This window comes from Amblyomma americanum, chromosome 10 (assembly GCF_052857255.1).
Source record: "Amblyomma americanum isolate KBUSLIRL-KWMA chromosome 10, ASM5285725v1, whole genome shotgun sequence".
NCBI lineage: Eukaryota > Metazoa > Arthropoda > Arachnida > Ixodida > Ixodidae > Amblyomma > Amblyomma americanum.
In genome coordinates, this window is record NC_135506.1 from 98883268 (window position 1) to 98909411 (window position 26144).

Here is a 26144-nt window from a genome sequence, read left to right on the forward strand (position 1 = left end):
AACATAACAACGCACAATACAGCTTCAAGCCGACGTGAACTGTCAGAGCGCTGCAGCACTCGCCTTCCAGATGTATGCTGACAAAGGCGCCGGGCATGGGCGCAGCGCAGGGCAGGAACAGAGGCCTCCCCTCTTCCAGCAGACCCGTGAAGCGGTTGCAGACCGGGTTGGCACCCAGATCGGGCCTGTTGTTGCCCACCCGCACGACCACCGTATTGGTGCCACCAGCCCCTTCGGGACCAGGCGGCGACGAGCGGCCCCAGTCGATACGAACCAGCTGCACCACGTACGGCTCCAGCAGGTTCACGTACCACCTGAAGAGATAACGACCGATTAGCGATTAGGTTCCGAATCTACGCACTCTTTCTCAAGGCTGATCATTGCAGCCGCAACCTCGTGGCAAGCGCGAAACTAAAAACAAAAAAACGGTTAGAGTTTCGATCAAAATTTAAAAACTAGAGCCCGCTGCGTCGGTACCACAAAATGACAACGAAGCAGGAGACAGTATAGAGTCGGGTGCACCTATAGCTTATGAAGTTGCAGGCGATGGGCTGCGCTCAACTAACGCGAAACTTGGAGCTTCGTCCAAGAGTGACTTACTGCGATTGATAATGATGATTATTACAATACTAAGTAAAAACGCGCATGCTTTAAATTAGCAAACAGACCACCATCAATGATGTCCCGAACAAGAGAATCTTTATGTGCCACATTATGTCTTCCTTTACACACTTCAGCGCCTCGTACGCAATACTGTCAAGTGCAATGGAACCGTCTGCATTCTTCACCGTAGTTGTGAAAGCCTATTGGCGTTCTGAATGAATTTTTAGTGTCCTTATTACAGTGCACACACCCAGAAATTTAATGCTTGGAATGTCTCAGCTGCGCCAAACATCTGGGTGCGCACATGTCCGTGACGCGTTTCGGTTTTCATTTAGGGTGAAGTGGACTTCAGCATGCGGCACGACTTAAAAGGCACCTAACAACACAGGCATGCAAAATTGCGCCTTAAACTTATTTCATAGGTCAGACAGTCGGCACCAATAACCGTCAAGCTGCCCATTCAGAGTGATCTGTTGACCCTTGTATCTTCAAGTTCAACAAGTGAGGATGTTACGAGTTAAAGTGTAGTGCGGAATCTAAAACGGCACGTGATGAAGGCTCGCTTTCCCAGAGGCAGCGCGAGCATTCTTGTACCCACCAGGGCGATCGCTCGGGCTCGGTGAGCGAGCAGGTGTCCGGGGAGAAGAAGGCGCTGGTGCTCCCGTCGACCGCCTTCTGGGGCACGCCACCCGCTACCGTCGAAGACTGCAGAGGGGCCTTGCCTGCTGCCACGTTCAGCACTGCGGACAAAAACAAGGGTTAATTGTCAACATGTAATCAGCGTGCGAGAAACAGTGTGAACTATAATAAAGTACACTAACGCAAGGTCCCTGACTGATTTCAGCAGTCTGGAGTTCTCCAACGCACAGCAAAAGTGAAACTGCACACACACAAAAAAAAAAGAAGATGCGTGTAATAATAATTGGTTTTTTGGGAAAGGAAATGACGCAGTATGTCTCATATATCGTTGGACACCTGAACCGCGCCGTATGGGAAGGGATAAGGGAGGGAGTGAAAGAAGAAAGGAAGAAATAGGTGCCGTAGTGGAGGGCTCCGGAATAATTTCGACCACCTGAGGATCTTTAACGTGCACTGACATCGCTGTGAAAGGAAGAAATAGGTGCCGTAGTGGAGGGCTCCGGAATAATTTCGACCCCCTGGGGATCTTTAACGTGCACTGACATTGCTGTGCGATGTCAGTGCACGTTAAAGATCCCCAGGCGGTGAAATTATTCCGGAGCCCTCCACTACGGCACCTATTTCTTCCTTTCTTCTTTCACTCCCTCCCTTATCCCTTCCCATACGGCGCGGTTCAGGTGTCCTACGATATATGAGACAGATACTGCGCCATTTCCTTTCCCAAAAAACCAATTATTATTACACGCATCTTTTTTTTTTATCCAAAAGCAAACGCTGCCGTCCGAACCTCACCCCCAGAATTGTTCTCAGGGGCCGCAGTCCATACTTTCTGATGTTTTCTATACTTCCATTGCTCTAACTTTCAGGACTATCTTGTGTGTTTCCTTCTTCTTTTGGACTGAGTTCAGTTTGCGCTGCAGTTTTCCAAAATGAACAGATAAACTAGTCAGTTATAGCCTTGATATTGAACGCATCATAAGGAACCAACCACCTCGCGGTGAAAAAACAATAACTGTTAGAGGGCATGTAATTTAAATATCACTGGTCCGCTTAAAAACGGATCAGAAGACGAAAAAAAAAACAATACTGTGTGGAAATCAAGGGCTGAAGTTACCGTTTATCAGGGACAGAAATCATGGAACTATCGCAAGATTTGATAGTGAGTGACCGTGCAGAGAGTAAATTCTGATACTCATTGGTACAGCGAACAAACCATTCTACAAGCACCGAGTGAGCGTTTTCACATGCGCACAGTTTGACAAACTCAGACCCCTAATTGTCTGACGCTGAAATCAGTCTTGCTGAAAGGCGGCGCAGCTGCAGTAGCTGGCATTACAAGGTGCGTTACGGACGAAAGAACTAGCGGTACATTTGAGGAGACGGGGGCATTTCTTTCTGGCGTTTCAATTACTGGATATAAACGGTGATAAAAGAGTAAGCAGTAAGAAGCCACTAAACTCGTTGACATTTATGGGACCTCTTGCAATTAGCGGGTGAACTGCAGTACGTGACTCAGCAGAAACGGACATCAGTAGAATCGCATAAATATAATTCTACACACCAAAACATGCAAAAAACTAAAACCAGCATCGAAGCTGCCTCCCGAAAATGGGAGACAGAAACAAACACTGCAACAGCGGGTATAGCGGAAGTGTCAGTCACTCTTCACCCTGCACGAGCGATGAGCTCCCCGCCATCAACCGCTATTGCGGCAGCGCAATTCACGTCGCATTTCCGGGTCGCCGTGACCGTCACCCGCTTACTTTCTTTGCCTCCTTCGATGCGGAGGTGTTTACGAGCGCCGCTCAGGCCGCTTGATTCAGCGAACGCCGCTTCCACGCCACCGCATGGAGGCTAAGTGGCATTCCTGTCGCGTCGAGAATGCGCGGTGGGGGGAACGCTCGCTCGAGGTGCCACCCGGGAGAGCATGGGAGCGCGGTGAATGTCGTAGCCCGGTCTCTGCTGCACTTGGTAATTGCCATCGCGTTTTTCCTGCCATCCGCCCTCAGCACGCGTGTCCAGGTCGTCAAGCAGCCCGGAGGCGTACCGCGAGAAATTTCGCGGCTCCGCCTGGACCTCGTTTTGCCGCCCCAGGCGGCGCGATGACCGGGCGGGCAATGCGCGGCTCGTTCAGCCGTGGTCAGATTTCGTGTGCGAAGATACCGAGCACCGAAATTTTCTGTATCGAGATGTCGTGTACTGGGATTTCCTGTACTTGGGTTTCATGTACTGGGATTTTGTCTAGCGCCATTTATTGTGCCTAGATTTCGGGTACCGATATTTGGTACACCGATATTTGGTACACCGATATTTGGTACACCGATATTTGGTACACCGATATTTAGTACACCGATATTTAGTACAACGAGATTTGGTACAACGAGATTTAATGCACCGGGATTTGGTGCACAGAGGTTTGATGCAAAGAGGTTTGGTGCACAGAGGTTAGGGGTTTGGTGCACCGATACTTGGCGCACCGATACTTGACGCACCGATACTTGGTGCACCGATACTTGGTGCACCGATACTTGGCGCACCGAGATCTGGCGCACCGAGATCTGGCGCACCGAGGCTTCGAACACCGAGGCTTGGAACACCGAGGTTTGGTATATCGAGATTTGGTACACCGAGATTTGGCACACCGAGATTTGCCACACCGAGATTTGCCACACCATGATTTGCCACACCGTGATTTGCCACACCGAGATTTTCCACGCCATTTGCCACGCCGACATTTAATAATAATAATAATTGGTTTTGGGGGGGAAAGGAAATGGCGCAGTATCTGTCTCATATATCGTTGGACACCTGAACCGCGCCGTAAGGGAAGGGTAAAGGAGGGAGTGAAAGGAGAAAGGAAGAGAGAGGTGCCGTAGTGGAGGGCTCCGGAATAATTTCGACCACCTGGGGATCTTTAACGTGCACTGACATCGCACAGCACACGGGCGCCTTAGCGTTTTTCCTCCATAAAAACGCAGCCGCCGCAGTCGGGTTCGAGCCCGGGAACTCCGGATCAGTAGTCGAGCGCCCTAACCACTGAGCCACCGCGGCGGGGTCGCCGACATTTGCCACGCCGACATTTGCCACGCCGACATTAGCCACGCCGACATTTGCCACGCCTACATTTGCCACGCCTACATTTGCGGCACAGAGATTCGGCACAGAGATTTGGAACAGAGATTTGGTACGCCGAGATGTGGTACGCCGAGATGTGGTACGCCGAGATGTGGTACGCCGAGATGTGGTACACCAGCAGTTCGTGCACTGAGTTTTGGCGAACCGGAACTTCTCTGCATCGATATTTGAAGCACCGAGATTTCCGCGCACATTAAAGAACGAACTTCAGATCGTCGAAGTGAGTTAAGCCGGAGCCTTGCACTACGGCCATCCACGAGACCCAGTGTTCTTTGGCCACTAAAAAAATCAGTCATCCTGTGCGCATACCCCATTTTCCACGCGTCTGTATACGAATACAAAGATAACGCCGCCGCGGTGGCTGAGTAGTTATGGCGCTCGGCTGCCGGCCCGAAAGACACGGACTCGATCCCTGCCGCGGCGGTCGAATTTCGATGGAGGCGAAATTCTAGAGGCCCGTGTGCTGTGCGATGTCAGTGCACGTAAAAGAACCCCAGATGGTCGAAATTTCCGGAGTCCTACACTACGGCGTCCCTCATAGCCTGAGTCGCTTTGGGACGTTAAACCCCCATAAACCAAACCAATACAAAGATAAAAGATTCCGAAAAGAAACACAAGGGTGACAAGTGTAACATTGAATCGGTCTGTAATTCGACGATGATGTAGCTTTTGTGCGCGACTAAGTGCAGTAGTACGATAATGGTACATGCGTTACGGTATCCTTCCTATGCGCTACAAGGTTTAGTGGACGCCTTGAAGTTTTCAAGTCATACAACGAACCACATTGCCCAGAGATACTGACTCTGAATAGCACGAAAAAAATTCACTATTGATGGTCAAGTTGCCACGGAAATGTTCAAAAGTGTGATGTATGCACCTACGAAGCATACGCCCCAGAGTACCAAAATGGCCGCAGCGTTTAATATGGCGATCTGATTACGCAAAATGCCTCGATTCGGGTGCACTGACGCAGTTAACAAACAATATCCTTAAAACGACCACGCCTCCCATAAGACAGGCACTGCACTAATATAGCTGCCTCGACGCAAAGCTCCACCCTTATATGTAGCAATGCAAGCATGTTATGTCCACAAAGAGCCTACAGCAGCAACAGGGATGTGCAGCCCAGAACAGCCATAGCCCCAGCTGCTGGCAACAGAACCTGATAAACGCATTCAAAGGGCTCGCGGACCAGAATGCACATTCAAGTGGTGCGCACCACACAAGGGAGAGCATTGCGAATCGAAATGCAGCTGTTAAAAATGGACAGAAGCAGCGTTGGCGCATTGTGCGAATGCAAGCGAGAACCCTCGGACCTCCATCGTTTCTTAGTAAGACCCTCGCAGGTAGAGCGTCGAATAAAGCGCAAGAAACAAAAGCAAAACCAGACAGATACACAACACGCACGCAAACAAAAAAGAAACGTTCACAACCAAGGGAAGGGCAAACTCGAACGTGCGGACGTGCTCAGCATGAGAATTTTGCGCTCCAAGCCGGACGTCGATGTAAGGGCGAGATTGCGGTGGCGTCAAGGTCGGACTAGATAGTGCGCGCGCCGTTACGCGGAGGATCGTCTCGCGTGCTCCATGTTTTTGTTCCTTATCTTTCTTGCCCCGTGAGAACCGGAAACGGCATTCAGGTCATCGCTCTAACGGCGGCGGTGTTTCACTTTGTGATAGAATTAAAGGTTAGGAAGCGACCGCGAAAAAATATCTTGCGGATGATTAGCCGCGTGGAAGCGGGTTTTTCAAAGGCACACTGAGAGATACTTTAGCGTTGAACAGCCGTACAGAAGCGAATAAGGTCACTGGAACCAATCGTAAGTAGAGCATCGAAAGAACTTGCTTTGGCGATAGTCGGTGAGTATACTTGACAAAGAGCACTGTCCCAAAACACTCATTACGCAGCCCATATATGTTGTACTTGTCGGCACGAGTGTCCACATATGCTGTGGTTGTCAAAGAGGGATCACACCGAATATTCCGAGCAAGTGCCCGCTGTGGTCTTCACGGAGCCGCTGCGTTAAGCATGGATGCAGTAATCCAGACTGCCTACTTCCCCGGGCGGCCGAACTCCCAAAAACAAAGGGCCGAAATTAAATCTCAACCTTGCACTGCGTCGCACCCCATAGCGTCAACTTAGCATTGTCCTGTGCAAAGTACCCACTTTTACTCTCTTTTCGAGCGTTCTAGAGACTATAGACCCAGGCTTATTTTTTTCCCCGAATAGTTATTTTCCCAGGCCCCCCAAGAAACTGCTTATTGTCACTTTTTCAGCTATGAAAACGACATTCAAAGCTGTGGCGTATAGCTTTCGGGCGATTGCCGCTTTTTTTCTCTTTAATTTCGCGTTGAAGCTGAAGAAAAACGAACGAAGGTGCGGAAAGAGACGACGAGAACAATTGGTGTCCTGGAATAATTTGTGCAAGTCATGATGTTACGCCAACAGGCAACCTAACATGATATAGGCTTAACCATTCAAAGCTTTTGCATGGCTGAGCTTATAGCATGCAAGAGGCGACGCGGGACGCTGGCAGGCGGGACCATAATGCCTATACTCTTCCACGTATGATTCGAATGCGTGTTTTTTTTTTCTTTTTTTTTGCAACAGGCAGGAGTCGATTTCATATCTAGTTCTGTTGGAGACTGTATTAAGGTATCAGGACAGTTTTATGCAGCTGCTTACACGGTAACAATGCAGAGCGCCAATTTTGGGGCATTTTTTCTTTTTTGTCTCCACTAAAACTGGCTATAGAGCTAGCCATGACGAAGTCTACAACAATTTCGGCAATCCTGACATAAATAACGCTCACTGAAGTCTCCGGACGGGGCGTTTTTGCAGTTCGCCTCAACCGAAATGTGCCAACATCGGCTGGCTGTCGAAGTCGCGAGTTCTGGCTCAGCGGCACGGAACCATACACGTTGAGTCATGACAGTGCGTAGATGTAGTGTAAATTATGGTTAACAAATCGCTCATGTTTCAGACTGGTGACAGATGACATTAGTGCACACTACAGGCGCTATGCAGCCTATGCAGTGTACTTACTGTTCAAGCGCGCTCGACCGAACCTAGACGCACTGTTTCCTCTCTCTCTCTCTCTCCTTCGTCATGAACAGAAGGTCGACAACTTCGTAATGCCGGTGTGCTAACGGCACCGCACGTGTTGGCGTGTTGAAGCAACTTTATGCGTTTCGTCAACTTTTTTACCGCGAAAACGACTTGCTCGAGAATTTGAGCAAATGCCTAGGAACGCGACAGTATGGTGAAATGCGTTCGCATTGCCCAAGTGGACCAAAACGCAAAACTGTCTGGCATCTTTCGTTTCCACACAAATAGCAAGCGCTTGCTTGCATGTGTTCGAATGTAACGTCGCGAAATACGCCGAGGTGAACGCACTTCAACACCTCCTCCATAGTGTGTTTTTTTTTTTTTGGGGGGGGGGGGGTGAATTTTGGCCTTCAAGGGATATTTTGCCTTTATGTGTAAACCTATGGTCCATCTCGTGCGAATTCACATTCTTGGTTGTAACAATACCTAACAATACTTGATCTGATAAAAAAAACTGACACAAAGCCAGCAGGGGAAAGAACCGCTGGTCACGCAAAAAAAAAATAAAGATGAGGCAAGCGAGACAAGCGTACTTGAGTCGAACGCGTGGAAATAAAGGAACCAAGAAAACAGAGTAACACGAGAGAGAACCAATACTTGGCTGAAAACGCCGTTGTAGTTCCCAAGAATTCCTACCAGAACAGGTATTCAGGCATAAAGGAAAAAAATAAACGCGCGTCCCCCAAGATACACTACAAGCGCGAAGCAGAAAAAGGAGGCCCGTGAACCAGCCAAAACAAAAATGGAAATAAAAGAGGGGAGGGGGCATTGGAGGAGGGAGGGCACGGGCTGCGCGACGGCTTCTGCCGCCGTCTCTACGCATCTGACCCGGAACGCCGGCTGCTTCCTTCAGGCCATCTTCTCCCTCATTTCGTTTGGCTCATTTTTTTTTTTGCTACTTCACCAACGACGGCGTCTGACTCGTTTCTTGTTTGTACCTTTCTTCCGCTGGCTTTTTTATTATTTTTCCGTGCTTCTCATTCCAGAACCCGGTAAATCGTTTCCTGGGGGTGTGTGTGCTTGCCGAGAGTTTTTCGACAACAATAACGACAAAAAAAAAGATAAAGAATCGCTCTTTTTTTTCTCTCTAAATAAGAAGGCTCTCCGCGTCAGAACTTGGTGTTTGAAGCCGCGAAAAATAAAAGAACAAAAGGCGAAGGAGACCTCGTCGTAGAACCAAATGTATCGTTCGCGCAAAATAAATGCCAACCTGCTAAAATAAGGACGCGTCGGAGAGAGAGAGAGAGAGAGAGAGAGAGCAAGCGGTCGGAACGCAGCGTACGTCGCAGTTTTTCCGGCCAGGCGCAAGGTGAACAAAAAGCCTGCCATTTGTACGCCCCCAACGCTGAATTGCGTGCCTCCCGGCAGAAGCCAACAAGTTGACCGTGGTTTCTAGAGAGAAAACAAAGCGAATAAGAAAAAAAAAAAGGTTCCTCCAGCGCAACCATTCCAGCTATTGATCCCTGGCAGTGTAGCACTTTTTTTGCGGGTTTTTGAAACGCGGTTTTGAGCCGCAGCCCCAACGCAATACGCATTGGTTCAGAGAGAATATAAAAGTGCAACCGCGTTAAATGCCTTTTTTTCTCTTCTTTCCAGCAGTGCACAACAAGACATGGCACTCTCTCGGTGTTATCACGAATGCACGTGATTGAAAGCAACCGCGCTTTCGACAGTCATTGAAAGACCTCCCAAACTGGGGTCTAAGCCAAGAATCTTCGTCTGCTAAGGCGCAAACTGAGGCTTGTTCTCAATCCTATCTGTGGTCGCAGAAAGCCAAAACCGGGACTTACGTTCGACAAAGCATACCGCGCGTCTATAGGAGAACCTTCGATCGTCTTTCTTGCGTCCTGTGAAGTTCTGCAACCACACAACCGGTGAAGCCTTTGTGTTGGCGAGTGCAGAAAAAATAAGGCAGAATCCATATCAGGATTCAGATAAGGTAGTTTTCTTTCGAAAGTAATGTGTGCTACATGAAATGCGCCCACCACCTTCCAACTGTGAAAAGGCTCAGCTGAAATGTGTTGCTGCTTGGAACGTTAGCTTCAAGAGTAACACTGCATTTTAAGTTATTCTTTTCTTTACAGAGGCCAGCCGCAGCAAAGAGTGTCTGAGAAATGTGAAAATACTCTGAAAAAGTGGGGAAGCAGTGTAGCAATCGCGTAAAGCGCTACCGCCACGCATTATCATGTTGGAAGTTAGACCCTTTAGAATTTTTTTTCTATTTCTTTTGGTTAGCATCTTCATCGTGCATTCGGTACAGAGTTTGCAAAGTTGAGAAAAAGTTAGGGGTTCGTTGATTTCGCGGCTACGGCGGCTCAAAGCGAGGAGTGCAACTTCAATACTCAGTGCAGAATCGCGGCCAGGAATACGTGGCTTGCACGCAACGTCACTTCCACCCCCGTCAAGCGCTGGCAGCCATGTTGCGGAAATATTCATGCGTCCCCCCTCGTCCGTTCTGTGGTTCCTGATCACTTCTGGAACGCTTTGGATTTTATCCTTTCGGAAGCAATAATTCCTCTACAGAGCAATGAGCCATTCAGTTCAGGCTATTAATTTGAACGGTGTTGTTTCGGCGCGTGTACGCCAGGCAGAAAATGTGCAAATGTGCGACGACATGGATCCGTACACGCTGCGACGGGCGGGGGTCGACACGACGATGGACGTTACCGATGTGCTTCCTGAAGTGACCTGCGATGATATCGCCACCGACATCTAGTTTATTCATCCAGCTTTGTGGCGTTGGAAGAAATTAAAGCCTTCGAATCAATGGAGGCACACAACTAGTTCACAAGCGTGTGGGTGAGAAGCCGGTGTGCGATGCGTCTACTAGGCGAAAAGCTCGGCCTCGGCACGCCGATTTCTCTGCCGTCATTGTTCGCTGCGTTGGTGGCGATCCGAACCGGCTTGTCTAGTGCTGCAACCAAGATGCAGCTACGGGGCACAGTCTGGGTTTGTGTTGTGAAAAGAATCGGGTAGCGTCCCGCAGGCATGAAACATTTACTTCTTCAGGGTGTAGTCCTTTCTTACCACGTTTTCGCAAACATTCCGTTCACGGCAAAAGCCTCTTACCTGTCACGAAATGAGCTCCACCCACAGGTATGATTCTCGGGGTGCAAATCGATTCACTGAATGCAAGCCAGTCCCAATCCTCGCCGATTCGTACTAAGCATCTTGGAGTGGTCGCGCTTGCCGACGAAGACCTTAGTGTGAGGAAGAGGTTCGGGTTAGTCGGCTTCGTCACCTGAAGATGTCGCTATGGTTGAAGCAGCGAACAACAGCACACAAAACCATATTGAAACTGCGGATGGACACGCAAACCAACACGGTGCGCGCTGACAGAGGCGGCGGTAAGCTAGAGGCGGTCTGACAGTGGTTCGGCCGACTAGCATACAACAGTCACCGGGTGCGACGTCGGTGCAAGCCATATATTCAAATCTCGCAATCAAGTATTCCCTTAGTTCTATGACGCGGCAACAACGCTTCAACGGAGGCGAATTCCAAAACGGCCATCCGCAGAACAATCTGTGCGCAATCATTATCATCATCATCAGCCTGACTGCACCCACTGCAGGGCAAAGGCCATAACCATGCCTCTCCAATCAACCCTGTCCTTTGCCAGCTGCGCCCACCCTATGCCTAAACTTCCTAATCTCATCCGCCCACCTAACCTTCTGCCGCCCCCTGCTACGCTTGCCTTCTCTTGGAATCCACTCCGTTCAGATTCCATTTGGTCGATTGCTCGGGACTAAGGGCCGGCGGTTAATTGGTTTCTCCATAGAAGGCTGTGGCCAAGTATTACACCAAGGTGGCCAAATCCTGCTCTGGTGAGGGAGTGTGTTGTCAGTTCTGGTCACCGAGATAAGGCCACACCCCAAGCCTGGTTATGCAATTCCATCGACACGCTGAACTTGAAGTCATCGAAATTATTCGAGCCCTCTACAACGGTGCGCACATTTCCCTCTTCCTTTCTTTCTCACTCTCTCCTTCCCTGCCTCACTCATAGCGCTGCTGAGGTGTCCAGCTAAACTGCGAGTTACTACGCCTCTTCTTAACACATAACAAATTTTAATTTCTTGGTGCTTTACTAATCTGGCTTTCTTTTTTATGTCTTTACAGCTTTAAAATATATTCATATAAAATCTAATTAAATATATTAGTATCAATTAAGTATACCTCTGCTTTTTTAAAGCAAGCGATGCAAATTACTCTGTCATACAACAGTCCTCAAAGGCGCTTTTAGGAGAGGCATCTCCCTTCGCAACAAAACATGTGAAAGGATCTGCGACGGAGTTGCACCACGGTGCGACTGAAGGGTGCATGCAGCACGGCGCGCCTGAAAGGTCCGGCAGTTGAGAACTCATTTCAAAACTCGAAGCAGAACGTTTCAACCTCTCGCTAATCCAAGAAATGAACTCCCTCTTGCTACTTCGTTGAGAGCTGCGGAGTTTCTCGCAGCAAAAGATTTTGTATGTCGTTCAGTCACTGTCTGCTGATGCACTCAAGCCACAACGTGAAAGTTCGAAAAGAAAAGCAAAAACCTGCTCAAGATCTGAAAGCACACATTATATTCAATGGATACTGATAAACTACATTTACGTCATCAACTTCTCGATCTTTTTTTCATTGCTGTCCGTTCTCGTAGCGCTGAGCTCTATCTTCTCGAATCTCCTTTGAACTTCAAGCACTTCGAACGACCGCCGTCACCTTCAAGGCCGGTGCGCCTTTCAACAAAAGGACCTGATATTGAAAAGACTTTATGCGCCCGACGACAGGGAAATGCTTGTGATCCTCTCAGCAAGTACCTGCTGTCATTATGTTTTTTACACGTACGTTCCCTGCCTGCAATAAATGATTAGCGCCCGCATGCCAGATCGGACAGGTGCCCACTAACTATAAGAACCCATCTGGAGCGGCCTTCTATAGATTCATCCTGGAAGCCGAGGGTAACGACACCGTTCGGCACAGCCTACGAGAGGAAACACCCGAAACGTCAACCAGACGCTGCTCAACAGTACGCGTACATATCCATTGTTGACCTGTCTGGGAGCAAAGAGAGCCTTCGAGCGGGAGACACGCGAGAACCATCCGCATGCACAATGCCGCTCAAAGTACACGCACGTGTGGGGTTTTTTCTTCTCTTCTGAGCTCAGTTAATGCCAGGGCGGTGTTTGTTCTGTGCCCCCCCCCCCCCCCCCCCCCACCGCCCTCCGACAATCTTTCCGCGCGTGGCTATGTTCAACAGCTGTTTGTCAAAGAATACTGCCACGAAGATCCCGTCTGTCAGCCGCTTGTCGTGTGGCCAGCCAAGGGGAAAAACAGACATTAAGAGCGACCCCGTCAGCAAAAGAAAGCGCAGCATTGGCCGTCGTGTCCGCTCGGCCAAGGAAGGACACGCTCAAATGCACCCAGAACTTGAAAGCCGTCTTTCCATCACCGGTGACGACCCCCAGAGGGAAGAAAAACGAAACAAAAGAAAACAGAGCAGCCGCATAAAACGAGGGCACAACACGACCAGCTCGGAAACATCGCTGACGCCCGGTGGAGAGTTGCGGTGGGGACCGCTTCTCTTCCCTTTCCTCGTTATTTCATTTTTTTTTCGCGTCTTGTCTCGTCTCTCTTATACGTAGTTTCTTTTTGCATTGGTTTCATGTGGTTCGAGCGCGCAGAGAAAAGGGGGAGGATGGAGGGACTGCCATCTGTCTGTATGTTCTGGATTAGTTATTTCGTCTAGCGTGCCCAGTATGGACCGCAAAGCCCCACCGCTTTCCGCCTGCTTTGCATTAGTTTCTTTTTCTCCCACGCAGCGTCGCTGTCGCCGATGTTGGCCGTCGCGGTCGTGACTGGCCACTGGCGGAAGGAGGGACCGTCGGACGTCGTGAGAGGCATGCGGTATGTCGGAGCCCTGTACCGGATAACGGAGGGACGTCCTATACATGTCTATGCCAGGCACCCTCCTCGATACTGCTTCTGCGTGCATTATTGCTGGCAGTCGCGGCTGTTTTCCGCATGGGGAGTTCTTCGTGCGGATAGAAGTGTGGCGTGGCACCGGTGGTCGCTTGGGCGGGACCGAGCGCCATATTTCCCGGCTTTGGACGTCTGGGCCAAGCCACTCCAGTGGTTTGATCGTGTCTATTCGGGGACGAAAATGTCGGGCGAGAATAGATCCCCAAGTCACATGTAGGGTTCGGGTCATTCGAGAATAAACTGATATCTTGAAGCCGCAATACGAGAACGCTTCGAGCCTTGCGCTTGGGGTCAGGCTTTGAGCGTAACAAACATTTGATCAGCTCAGTGACGGCAGAAAGAACGGCAAGATACGGGAAAGGTTCAGTCATATTCTCGCCCCCTCATACACCCGCACTCAGCGGCATATTTTAAGCCCCAGCATTAAAGATCTCACATGTCCGTAAAAGCGCAGAGTGCATATATATGGCCACGTTTAGCATGGACAGTACGTACAGCGTACACAGCATTCGTGGCACGTATCAGCAGATATTGGTTGTGGGAGTTTAACATATTAGCTCCGTGAACAGAAGGCGAAAACGAGGATGAAATTATAGACGAAGAAGAAGATTGCCCCAAAAGTAGCAAGGCGACCATTGGGAATGCACTTTTTTTTTCAGCAGCACCAATCAATGTTTCTCGTGTTTATGTCAATTTTCGTTAAAATGAAGGGAGGGTACTATCCCCTTTCATCTGCCACTGCCTACATTTTCAGGCCAACCCGGTCATGAAGATCGGCCGACGCCATTGGCTAGAACGGGGTCCATTGACGTGGAAAAGCCGCTTTTTTCTTTACTTGTATTCGGCTATAACCAAAGGTAGCACTAACGTGACGCAGTATACTCACAGCGCACAAGCATCTCGACTTTTCACATCTCTTTTGATCTATATTGATTATCCAGTGCTAGAGCTGAGGGCGTCTACTATTTACATTTAGTGCATTACAAAACAATATGCATAACAATGGGCAAGAGCGCCACGTAAACAAGGTAGTCGGTTTGTACGACACATACGCACCGGCTCCATAACCTAAAATTCAACTCCCCGTGGCTTCCCGCTGCTTCGTCCGTGACGGCGCGCATTGACGGCTGTTTACACTCGCGGCATTCTTCTAAAGGTCATCTCCGTGATGAGCAGCATCCCGTTAGGCATCCTGTGTTTCTTTCTCCAGTGGAGATTATGCAACCCGGAAAGGGGACGCCATGTGCGTAGTGTCACGCTCCTTCGAAACGCCTGCTCCCATGCCCCTAGTTGGGCGCACTTCACTCTTTTTTTTTTTCTGGCTCACAGTTCCTTCAGAGAGCATTCTTCGCGAAGAGCGCCGCTCCCTTTGCACGAGGGAGGAAGGCTTGACGTTTAATTCGTCAAGTTCAGACGTCCGCGCTCCTAACCGGGTCGAGCACGGAGCGAAGGCCGCTTATAGATCGGTCGGCACAAAGCAGAATGCGTGTCTCGCGCCAGGACTGGTGCGGCCGGTTACTTTGAGTGACAAGAACTCGCCTTGGGCCACGACCGCAGTCATGAAAAGCGCGCGAAAGCAAAAAAAAAAGAGAGAAAGAGAAAATTGCTCGCGCCAAAAAACGCAGTGAACCCAGCTTCCCCTTCGGCCGCATCTCATCCCGTTGCTTTGAGATCGCTGTGCGTTCGGAACCAGTTTCGTGCCGCTGAGTGACCAAGTGGGCGCTTTGAATGACGCATTCTTATATTCTTTTTTTCTTAAGCGCATTTAGCGTCGTCTTCTTCGCCCGAGTTTGCACTGAGGCTACCCACAAGGACGGAATTTTGTAGGCAGCGGGAAATCTGTGGAAGTAATTGAGCCGGTGCAATTCTTAGTTTGTCAGATGGATGATTGTAAGATGTTAAATTGTCAGATAATTGGGAAGGTATAAACTCTTGCACCAAGTAGCTAATCATCTCTAGAGATGAGGGTCACAGCTTCGCACGTTAAATCCTCTCTCACCACCTGTGCTGACGCGCTACAAGTAACTGTGAAATCACTTCCCGTGCTAGCTAAAACAGTAAACCAATAAAGAATCGCAGAACACCCATTGTGCATGAAACCAGCACAATACGACACATAGCTAATTATAGACGTCTTCATGTCATCCAGGACGAGGTAGATATCACATGGCACAAGGTCGTATCATATGATCACATTATACGACCTGTTATGATATATGATACGTCATTCTTTTAAGATTCACTCGGCTTTTGTACTTCTAGAGACACTGTGTTTGCAAGGTGGGCAATTTTGGCGATGTAAACACTTCATAGGAAAACGATTCACATTCGGCCAGAAGAGGCAAAGTAAATGAGTGTCTCCCGGCCAAGAATGAAGGAATTAACTTTCTGGTTGCACATTCGGCCAGAAGAGGCAAAGTAAATGAGTGTCTCCCGGCCAAGAATGAAGGAATTAACTTTCTGGTTGCACATGGTTCCGTCCGCACACTGAGGCATCAAGTCATTCATCTGATTTCGCATTTCGTCGCCATAAGATGACATGCAGTCGCTCACAGTACCATCACCCTAACGTTTCTCTTTTTCATCGCCAAGTAGCACAACGGTTTGGTTTATGGTTTACGGGGGTTTAACGTCCCAAAGCGACTCTGGCTATGAGGGACGCCGTAGTGGAGGGCTCCGGAAACTTCAACCACCTGGGGCTCATTAACGTGCACTGACATCGCACAGCACACGGGCGTCTAGAATTTCGCCTCCATCAAAATTCGACCGCCGCGACCGGGATCGAACCCGCGTCCTTCGGACCAGCAGCCGAGCGCCATAACCACTCAGCCACAGCAGCGGTTAAGTAGCACAACGGTCTACGAACAATGTGAATAATACCAATGCTACACTAAGATTCCAAATGCCGCCGAGAAAGATATAACTGTAAATTGTAAATTGTGGGGTTTAATGCGCGAAAGCGATGCACGGGCTATGAGGGACACCGAGGTGGAGGGCTCCGCATCAGTTTAAATCACTTCGGATTATTTATCGTGCGCTGACATCGCCCAGCACTTGGCGAGTGCTGAAATATATAGTGCCGTGACACGGTTGCAAACCCGTGGCGGCGCGAACAGATCAGCTTCGCTGGCCAACAGCTGTACGAGAGCACTATGCTATCGCTGCAGCAGATCACGCCTGAGTGTTAAACTGCAACACACTCTCGCGCTATGCATTGCACACCGTCGTCTACATCAAATTCCATCCGCGGCGCGAATAGATAAGATCAGCTCAACCTCGATCAGAGCTTAACCTGGGTCAATATCGCCGCCAGACCGGCTGACGACCCAGCAAACCAAAACCATAAAGCCAACCAGGCTAGACACATCCTTTCGCATGTCTACCCGGTCCAACCATGTTAAAACCCTATCATTTTTTTTTTGTATTTCGCCTCCATTTAAATTGAGCAGCGAACTTGGGATCAGCTGCCTAACGCCAAAGACACCGAGGTAAAGGCCGGGTTGAAACGTCATAACTAAACCATGGCCGACAAAGACATTCGACTGCAGCTGCAGGAGCTTAAGCTTAAGGAACGCTTTTACACTTTACGGACACTACTGCGAGTGCGCCCTATCTTTCTTACGATCTCAGCTCTCTGGATCCTATCTGACGATCATTCTATGTTCCTTCCCCAAGTGCAGGGTAGCCCACCGGACATGCGTCTGCGCGAGCAACCTCCATGCCTTCCTTGTCACCATTTCTCTTTGAGAGTGACGCTAGAACAAAAAGTGTACTGATTATTACTCTCACTCGAAAACAGCGGGAGTACAGCCAATTCCATTATGTGTTGTCAATGCTTTAGTATTCGAAGCTGTTGATGCCTCTACCGGAAATGAATTGCAGGGCTTGCGAGACCCACTGTGCTCTTCTCGAGCTCTTCCTCTACACAACCTGCACCTGTCACGGTTGATAGGTGGAACACAGGCGAACCTGGTTTTGTGATGTCCCTTCCCTCCAGCCATGCGGTCTGGTGACGCCACCTCTCTCCAACCAAAGGGATTTGATGATTATTATGGATTTTTATGGCGCAAGGGCATCTACGTATGGCAAAAGAGTGCCATGACACAAAGTATTTTCGACTTCTGAAGGTGGGGTGGAATACTTTTTTTACCCTAAATAAGCCGAGCACCAGACCAGGGGAAAGCGTGTACCCATTGTATCACCGGTGGGTGCCCGGCGGCACTGAGGATCGAACCCCGCACCTCCCGCATGCGAGGCGGATGCTCAAACACTCGGTCACCCCTGAGGTTAACCAAAGGTATTTCTCCGGTCTGGTGACGTCACTGATGACTTCACTACCCATTAGCCAATCAGGATTTTTGTGAACACAGCCAGACGACTACCATTGGCTTTTGGCTGCGTTGAGGCTTCTATTCTATCGCATAAAACGTTTTTGATGCAACATCAAGTTTGGTGGTAAGAACCCAAAGCGAGACTCACCGCAGAAGGGCACTCCGACGGGGACCCATGTTCCGTTAGCGGTGCACTGTCGCCGAGACGGCCCCAGGAGTTCGTATCCAGGGTCGCAGGCGTACGTTGCCCACGTGCCGGGGGCCATGTCATCCCTCGAGAAGTAGACGCTGCAGTGTTGCGGTGATCCCGGATAACCGCAGCCGACATCTGTCGACGACAAGTGGGAACGAAGAGGGACGACTGTTATACCATAGGTACAAACCTACATGCGGAACTATACGATGCCACAACTCGCGACTCAGGAACGGCAGCTCACAAAAGGGAAAGAGACTGTGCAAGCGCTTTCGTTAAAACTTTGTTTATGCACGCGGAAAGAGCGTGAAAAAAAGGCAGTAAGCCTATTTATATATTTATTTATTTTGCAACAGAGGTTTAGGTCAACGCTTAACTGAACGGTAGCAGCGGTGAAACGCAGTCCGTGGCCGGTCATGCTGAGCAGGCGCTCGCTCTGAGCGATGATAATGCAGCTAAAGGTGTATCCAGAAGACGGACCATGGACGTGTTTTGGCCCGCGGACTAGCGGTCACGTGGGGTTTCGCTTCCGGTCTGCGAGGTCCGCTCATGGTCCGCGGGCCGGATCGCGCGAGAAATGCGAGAGCATTTTTTCCGGCGGCGGACCACGGACTTTTTAGCCTACTCGCACACATCGAGTCTGGCAACTACACCACACTGGTCTTTCCCGGCTCGGCGCTCCCGGCAGTCGAGGCGACACCTGCGAAAGTAGTTTTGTTTCCACTGTTAACATGTCAACGGGGTCGGACGACGCTACGTTTTACTTTTTAGCCTTAGTACAGCTTTATGATTCGTTCATAATTGGGCATTCGGTGGCGAGAGCGGGCGAAATTAGTAACAACGTCGGCGCTTGCGACGTACACAGATAAGGTTAGAAAAGAACAATTGACGCTGTCTACGAGCCATAAGCGTATGCACTATCATGTAGGCTAAAAGCAGGTATTTTTCGGGACGTTACAGCACTTCTCACATTTCCCACCTTTAGTTCAGCGTATGCAAACACGCTCAGCCTTGTGGCGCCATCTAGTTGTTAGGCCGGGTAACTATTTCTGTTAAGAAACGGACGCTCCGCTTAAGCCTAGAGGGGGCACAATTGTCACTCTAAATAAAAAATAAAGCAAATATTTCACTCATACGTCTTTTTATAGGCGAGGTGAGACCAAGCGAGAATTGGATGGGCCTTATATTGCCAGTGAACGCAACAAAAAAGGCAGTAACAACGATGAATCCAGTCCGAAGCGAGCGGTCCTGCTTGGAAGCGCGCTGCCATGTTTGGCGCCATGGGATTGCAACTTTCTCCTCACCGCGGCAGAAATCTGTCCCGGGCCGATCGAGCTTTCCGCTGGGTATTTAGGCGGAATCTCTGCCACGGATTCCGCTTGTTCTCGCCGCCAAATGTCGAAGCGTGAGACGAGCGTTGCTGCAGGCTGATCGCAGAGGCTTGGCCCGCCTTGTCGTCTGCTCTTTTGGTCCGTCGTGTGGACGCTGTCGCCGGCCAGACCAGGCCGGGCCGCGCGCGGTCGACCCCATGTGACCGGTCCGCGGGCCAGTCCGTGGCCCGCCGTCTGGATACACCTTAAGGGAATGCCCATCTTCTCCATAAGGGCCCCGGGGAGAAAAGGAGCCATCATGGCGACTCATAGTGCCGACAACGCAACCGGGCCGTAGTACGGCTTCAGGCGTTGCTCATGCACAATCTCGCGGACGCGTCAGCGGAGATCGGCAGACGGCGTGAGTGGCTCAGTAATACAGTAAACTGGAGACGTGCGCTGCATGGCGCTCTATATGGGCTGTGTTGTTTGCAGAGAAGTTTCTTGGACAGGCCGAGAGTAGTGGAAAGCATCCACAGCCACACGAGAGAAGTGGTCGAAAAAGCCGTTCCAAGCTGCTGGTCGTCCTGTGGCGTTGTTTTTGGCGCCACTGAGCGTCTGTCATAAGCGACCGCGCGATCTGGTTGCAGTCTTCTGTGTGCCGGGCAGCTTGAGACACAGTTCTTCAGTCATATGCGCCAAGGCGGTGGGCGAAAACTGTGTCAATGGGAGCGGATTTATTTATTTGAGTTTTTTTATTCCTCATTCTACAGTCTGGCATATGACCGTCAGGAGAGGACGAAAGAAAATACACAAAGCCCGAATACATCAGTCACAAAAAGGAACATTTGAAATTTCCCTCACTGGCAAAGCGTGGGTAGCGCCTTGGATGGATCTTCAAAATTTGATGGTAAGCAGATTTAAAAAAAAAACGGTATTTAAACACGTCAATGCGAAGGCTTTCCACCAAGTTAGACGCGATCGGGTAATTTTCCGAAATCTCATCTATCTCCTAATGCTTTCAAAAATGTAAATATATATAAAAATAATAACAATGAACGCCAACTTCAAGGCAGCAAACTCGAAGAGCAAGAACTGCCCACGAATATTATTTCCTGATCTCGCTATTTTTCGTTTCAGTTTAAAAAGTAAAGAAAACCATCGGTACTCTGTCGTTTCATTTTATACCGTTGAATTACCTAAGAACCGAGGAACCTAAATGGCGGGTGCATGGTAATCCTAATATTCTTTTGGCCGCGTGCCGTTTTCGGCGCAAACTGCCGCTTACTGTTCATCCATGACAGCTACTTCCCTGTTATGTTTTTTTTTTCTGTGTGTGTAGGCCACTTGGCAAGATATGACCTGCGCATAAACGCGTAGCCTTTCATTCCAAATGTATATTTTATTTGGGTGTTCCATGCAAGACAGGTGACCTGAAAATACCCGACACTTACTACTACTCGGATCCTGCAGATTTTCCACTTCAGAGTAGCCAGGTTCAACGCTATAGTTGGCCCTTTAGAGAAAGGCGGAATTTAAAAAAAAAAAGCTGTGGGCAGAAAATTCGGTGCGCGTTGCACAGTGGAATGAATAACGCAATCAATCAATCATTCAACCGTATACACTGAGTTTATCCAACATCATTCCTTACAGTCCCCCCCCCCCCCCTACCCTACATTCTTTCCTATTTCCCCGTGCAGGGGCCCTGGATCGACCTTTTTTAATAATAAATTTATTTGTGCGTGCGGCAAGCATATATCGCAGTGTTTCATGAGTCTACAAAGGCAAAGTCAATAGCGACAAGCGCGCCGGAATCCTCGGAAAACTACCGCTGAGTGTGCACCACTGTTACAACGCGTTACTAAGAGTACAAAGCAGTAAACATCATTAGTCCACTGGGTTGCCTTTCCGGAAACATATTTTGCGAGTGGCTTTATTTCCTTAACTGGCATATGATATATGAACACGTTATAAATCACCGCACTCACCTATTGTTATCGTCAGAGAAACTTGTTTTAGTCAAGCACTCATTCTTGTGATTCCTGCCTGAATATCCTTGCTTTCAGTGTTACCTCTTCTCCGTTTCATATCATTGTCTATTCTGCATAGATTCTTAGAACCTCACTCAGTTGAAATTGCACTGACATTAACTCTATATCATCCGAAAGTGACACAGCAGATGCGCGCGCAGCAGCCTATTAACGCCTATTAACTTGGTCACTGAATGCAGAGGATTGTAGAAGAAATACAGGGGGGCCTCTCAAAGAGCTATAGCGTGCTCGGAGCGCGCACGTCCGCACGTGGTGAGTTAGTAGCGCAGCGGTTGAATGATTGCAGCAATCCTATACTCTGAAAACTGCACCGGGCGCAGCCAACGCCGAAGCAGCGCTGAATGCAGGTTGTAAGAACGTGCGCGCATGCAAGTGGGCGTGGCTCTCCGTGGAGGGGAGGGGGAGGGGCGATAGTTGGCGGACCGGCCATTGTCTGCGGCTAATTCAATGATCTATAGCCGTGCGCGCCTGCATGCGCCGGAGACCGGTCTGGCGAGTGACCGCCCGCCACTTAGCTCAATGGATCGTCGAGTACAAAGCGTAGCCTCATGTTCGGCTCGTTGGGAGGCCGCGGGTGTGTGTTCTTGTGACCGTTGCTGAACAAAGGCCACATTTCAGGCGAATCGCAACCTAAACAGAGGCACGGAAATATCTATACGGAAATGGTGACACTGGGAGGGGAAATACAAGGGGGGTAGGAATTCCCGGTACTCATCTATGTTTACCAAGTTTAATATTCGTCCTATTCCCGTGCACAGGCTTCACGGCGTGAAAATGTACATTCTTTTGATTTGTTCTTGAGAAAAATGGCTGCAGTTATTCATTTGGACGTTGTTTTCTTCCACAGGGCGATACGCGCAGTTAATTATTGTTGTTCCTAAGTAATTGGCAGTAACCAGATTTGTTTTTTAAGTGGTGGTACTGCCACGCATTACCGTTCGAGGCCATTGTTAGGATTAAAAAATATGGCATTAACGTTGTCATTTACTCAACTGTCAAGTGTAATTGACTTGTACAGCCTTCTCTCGTACTGCAGCCAAAGCTATAGAGGACCGAAGCATCAGTGTCCCTGCGTAGCGAAGTATAGTTTCGTAGAGTATTCCTCTGTGCTACCCTGTTTCAACCGGAAAGGCGAAAAATTGAGATCACTGCGGCACCCGCATTTCAGGAATGCGTAAGCCTTGACGCCTCCTCGCCCCTCTTTGCCTAAATTAATCAAATTCCATCATTCCCAGATTTGAATTTTCAAACTTGGCCCCACGCTTCCCTCCGTCCACACTTCCGGTTTTTCAAATTTGGTGCCACGCTTTAGCTCCGCCCAATTCCGGTGTTTTCAAATTTGGCGCCACTTTTTCTCCGGCCCCGCCCACTTTTTGGACATTGTGGCTCTAATTAATTACCTAATTAACCCGCCTTAACCATTTCGTCACTTGCACATCCTCGTTCGATGTTCTATCCGACGATACCACTCTTTTTCCGATATACCAAATAGTTCCTCCATTATTGAGCCGAGATTATCTAGTCCACGCCGAAACCGCACATAGCCATACAATTATTATGTATTAATAAAACTTCAAAAGTACAATTTTTTGGCATATGCTTCCATGTGCGTAACGAGGCTAATAGTAATAGTAACAGCTAATAGTAATGTCATTATCAACTTTATTCTTTATCTGGTGGTCTCGTACACGCACGTGCACATGCTCGTTTCCTCGAGCATCGGACTAGTCCAGATCGACCCAGCTTACGGGCCAGCTTACGAGGTTGACGAAGAAGTCGAGGGAGTAGATCGTCACATGGTCCGTCTCTGGCGCAAGAAGAAGGATCTTGAAACGCGTATCGCGCACAAGAGGGGGAATAGGAACTTTCGAAGACAATTGGCCGTGCTTAACAAGGAGATCAGAGTACATGCTCGTTTTAACAAGGCAAAATGGAACAACATTTGCGACAAACTTCACCGGAACATCTGGAAGGCAGGTACGTGGCATTTGATTCGGCATCTTCTAGATCCAGACAAGTCCAAACTGGAGGTCAGGCAACAACTTCACCGGCTAGTACATACATTTGACGGGACCACGGATACGCTCATATCCCAAGTCCGGGACCGGTACTTGAGCTGCGCGACGGGTACAGCTGAACCGCTACCAGATTACTGAGGGCAGGAAAACTCGGACTTACCACCCTATGCGCCAACAAACAAGATTTTGAGTCTAGGGGTTTCGACTACACTCGAAGAGCTCATTGAGGCTGCAAGGACCTCGCAATATCAAACTTCTGCGCAGTCGTACTGGTCGCAGCATTCTGGAGAAGCTGGGGCACGAGCCTCGAGCGTGCTCGAGACGTACGGACCCGGATCCTAGACAGGTTAGGGACAAGTTAAAGATACCCCCACTCCCCAAAAACATGCATCCCATCTGCCATGAGAGCCGGAAAAAGGAAAGAGCCGTAGCGTTGCAAGTCCGCTTTCAGGGCAGACAGGATGTCTTGTATACGGATGCCGCACAATGCACAAACAGTACGGGGCGCATTTCGGAAGCCACTAGGGAAAACGGAGGCCCGGTAGCGTGCTGCAGCACCAGGCACTCGACAGTAATGGAGGCGGAAGAGTTGGCCATTGCGCTGGCTCTAACTCAACAACAGGTTAAAATTATCGTGACTAAATCAGCCATTAGAAACTTTGACGCGGGCTGCATTTCAGCTACAGCAGCACGAATGTTGGCCGGCAGTCCACCACCGGCAGAACAGGTAGCGCTCATTTGGACACCCGCGCACCAAGGGTTGAGGGGAAACGAGAAAGCGCACGCACTGGCCCGAGGATTAGCTACCTTCCGGGATCCCAGTGGCGTCTTGTGCACAACCCCGTCTCCCTCGCGCGATGAGGAGCTCCTACAGTTCGATGACGATCTTAACACGTATCAGGAAATCCTAAATTATTACAAATTAGGCCGAGCGGTACTTCCAAAAGCAAGTAAGGAGCTAACCAAAAACGAAGAGGTTGTGTGGCGCAACCTCCAAACCGGAGTATTCCCTAACCCTCAGCTTTATAGCAAGTGGCACTTTGAGATTTTCAGCCCCAGGTGCAAACGTTGCGACGGCATAGCGGACATGATGGATATGATATGGACATGTCCGACCTTTGGACAACTTGACAGGACAGATGAGTCCTGGGAGGCACTGCTTCACAACGAGGACGAAACTAAACAACGTGAAGTTATCCGTCTCGCCCTTGCCGCTGCTGAGATCCAAGAGATCCCGGTCGACGGCTGAGGGGGAGGACATGGCTGGTACCGAGCGGCGCCTCGGATACCCATCATCCTTTTTACGGGTGCTAATAAATGTTATTTCTCTCTCTCTATCTACGGGCCAAATGCGCACCCTTCCGAGAGCTTCATCTTCCCGCCTTGCGGGAGAAACGTTCCTGTCCTCAAAAGGTCCGACTACTGACAAAAACATGTCACGAGGTTATGGCAAAAATGAATAAATCGTGCATCACATTGTGAGAATCGAAGCTGCTGCAATGTCGAAAAAATTAGGATTTATAATTTTATTTTGCCATTGAAAGTCGCATAAAGTGCCACCTTGCAGTGTAACCCTGTCATTGTTAGTGTAGTGCGGCCACGTGGCCGCATCTAGTAAAATATCCCTGATTTGTTTTTCAAAAGCGGAAGCTTTTACTACTCCCCTCCATAGCTTATTCGCCATGTGCGCGAGTTTGACCTTGAACTGAGGAAAAACCACGTGACAGCTATGACGTCAGTGAGCCGCCACCGCCCTGTGCCGAAACCGAGCGCTCGCCTCTGCCCGGTCATTCCATTCCTTTCCAAAAACTTTTATTTCCATCAGAAATGGAGACCCCCTACTCCCTACCCCTGGCGCGCAGGCCTAGGGGCAGGGGCCGGGGCCTACGCGACTAGATGCAGGCAAAGAGTTGCTGGCTCTTCGCGGCCTCTACCGCCAGATGGATGGCTCTCCTCTGCATGGCGGGGTCCGCGTTTTGCAGAAGGGTTTCCCAGGCTTCTCTACTATTTATTCCTTCATTGACCCCTGGGGAGTGCGTGCATTGCCAGATTATGTGGTTCAGGGTCCCCCTCTCCCCGCATTCCTTACATTTATCGTCTATGTCTTCGTCTTTCAGGACGTGTGATGCCCATATCGGATTTATCTAGTTTCCTGATTGTAATCTGCGCCAAGTTGTTGCCTCTGTTTCCGAGCTCTTTGTCCGGTGGAGGGACAGTTCTTCGCTGCAATCTGTAGTTTTCTCTAATGTCCGTGTATGTCTGTAGTCTCTCGTCAAGCTCCTTGCAATCGGGCGGCTCTGCTCTTGCCCGGAGGTAGAGATCTCGGGCTAAGAGGTGCGCCGCCTCGTTGCCTGGAACTGACGTGTGAGCTGGTGCCCATATGAGGCTAATTTTCCTATCAATTTTCCTTCCAACTAGTATTCGCACCGCTTCTGGTGCTACTCTGCCCCTTCCGTAATTGTAGATGGCTGTTTTGCTGTCGCTTATTATGTAACTTGCCTTGGTGCCTACTCAAGCAAGCGCTATTGCTACTTCTTCCGCTACCTCTGGATTGCGGTTGCGTATTGTTGCTGCCGAGATTGCTTTACCTTGGCCATCTACTACCGAGGCTACTGCTGCTCCCAGCTTGCCGCTCGCCGCATCTGTGTATGCCACTGTCTCGCTGTTTACTTCGCTGAAGCGTTTGACTAGTGCTTCAGCTCTTTTTTCCCTCCTTTCCTTATTGAAGGTGGGATGCATGCTCTTGGGAAGCGGGTCAATCCTCAGCTGTTCCCTGATTTTTCTTGGAATAT

The 26144-nt window shown here is 49.5% G+C and overlaps 1 protein-coding gene across 2 annotated transcripts in view; it reads right to left on the reverse strand.

Annotated features, from left to right (window-relative positions):
* Positions 1–26144, reverse strand: part of LOC144106526 (uncharacterized) — a 76419-nt gene that overhangs the window by 33905 nt on the left and 16370 nt on the right. For both annotated transcript variants that reach the window (XM_077639373.1, XM_077639371.1), the window contains exons 2-4: positions 17929–18108; positions 1202–1343; positions 64–314 (exon numbers count right to left, since the gene is read on the reverse strand). In XM_077639373.1, coding sequence (XP_077495499.1) covers positions 64–314; positions 1202–1343; positions 17929–18108 — 573 coding nt within the window. The remainder of the gene's footprint in view (positions 1–63; positions 315–1201; positions 1344–17928; positions 18109–26144) is intronic.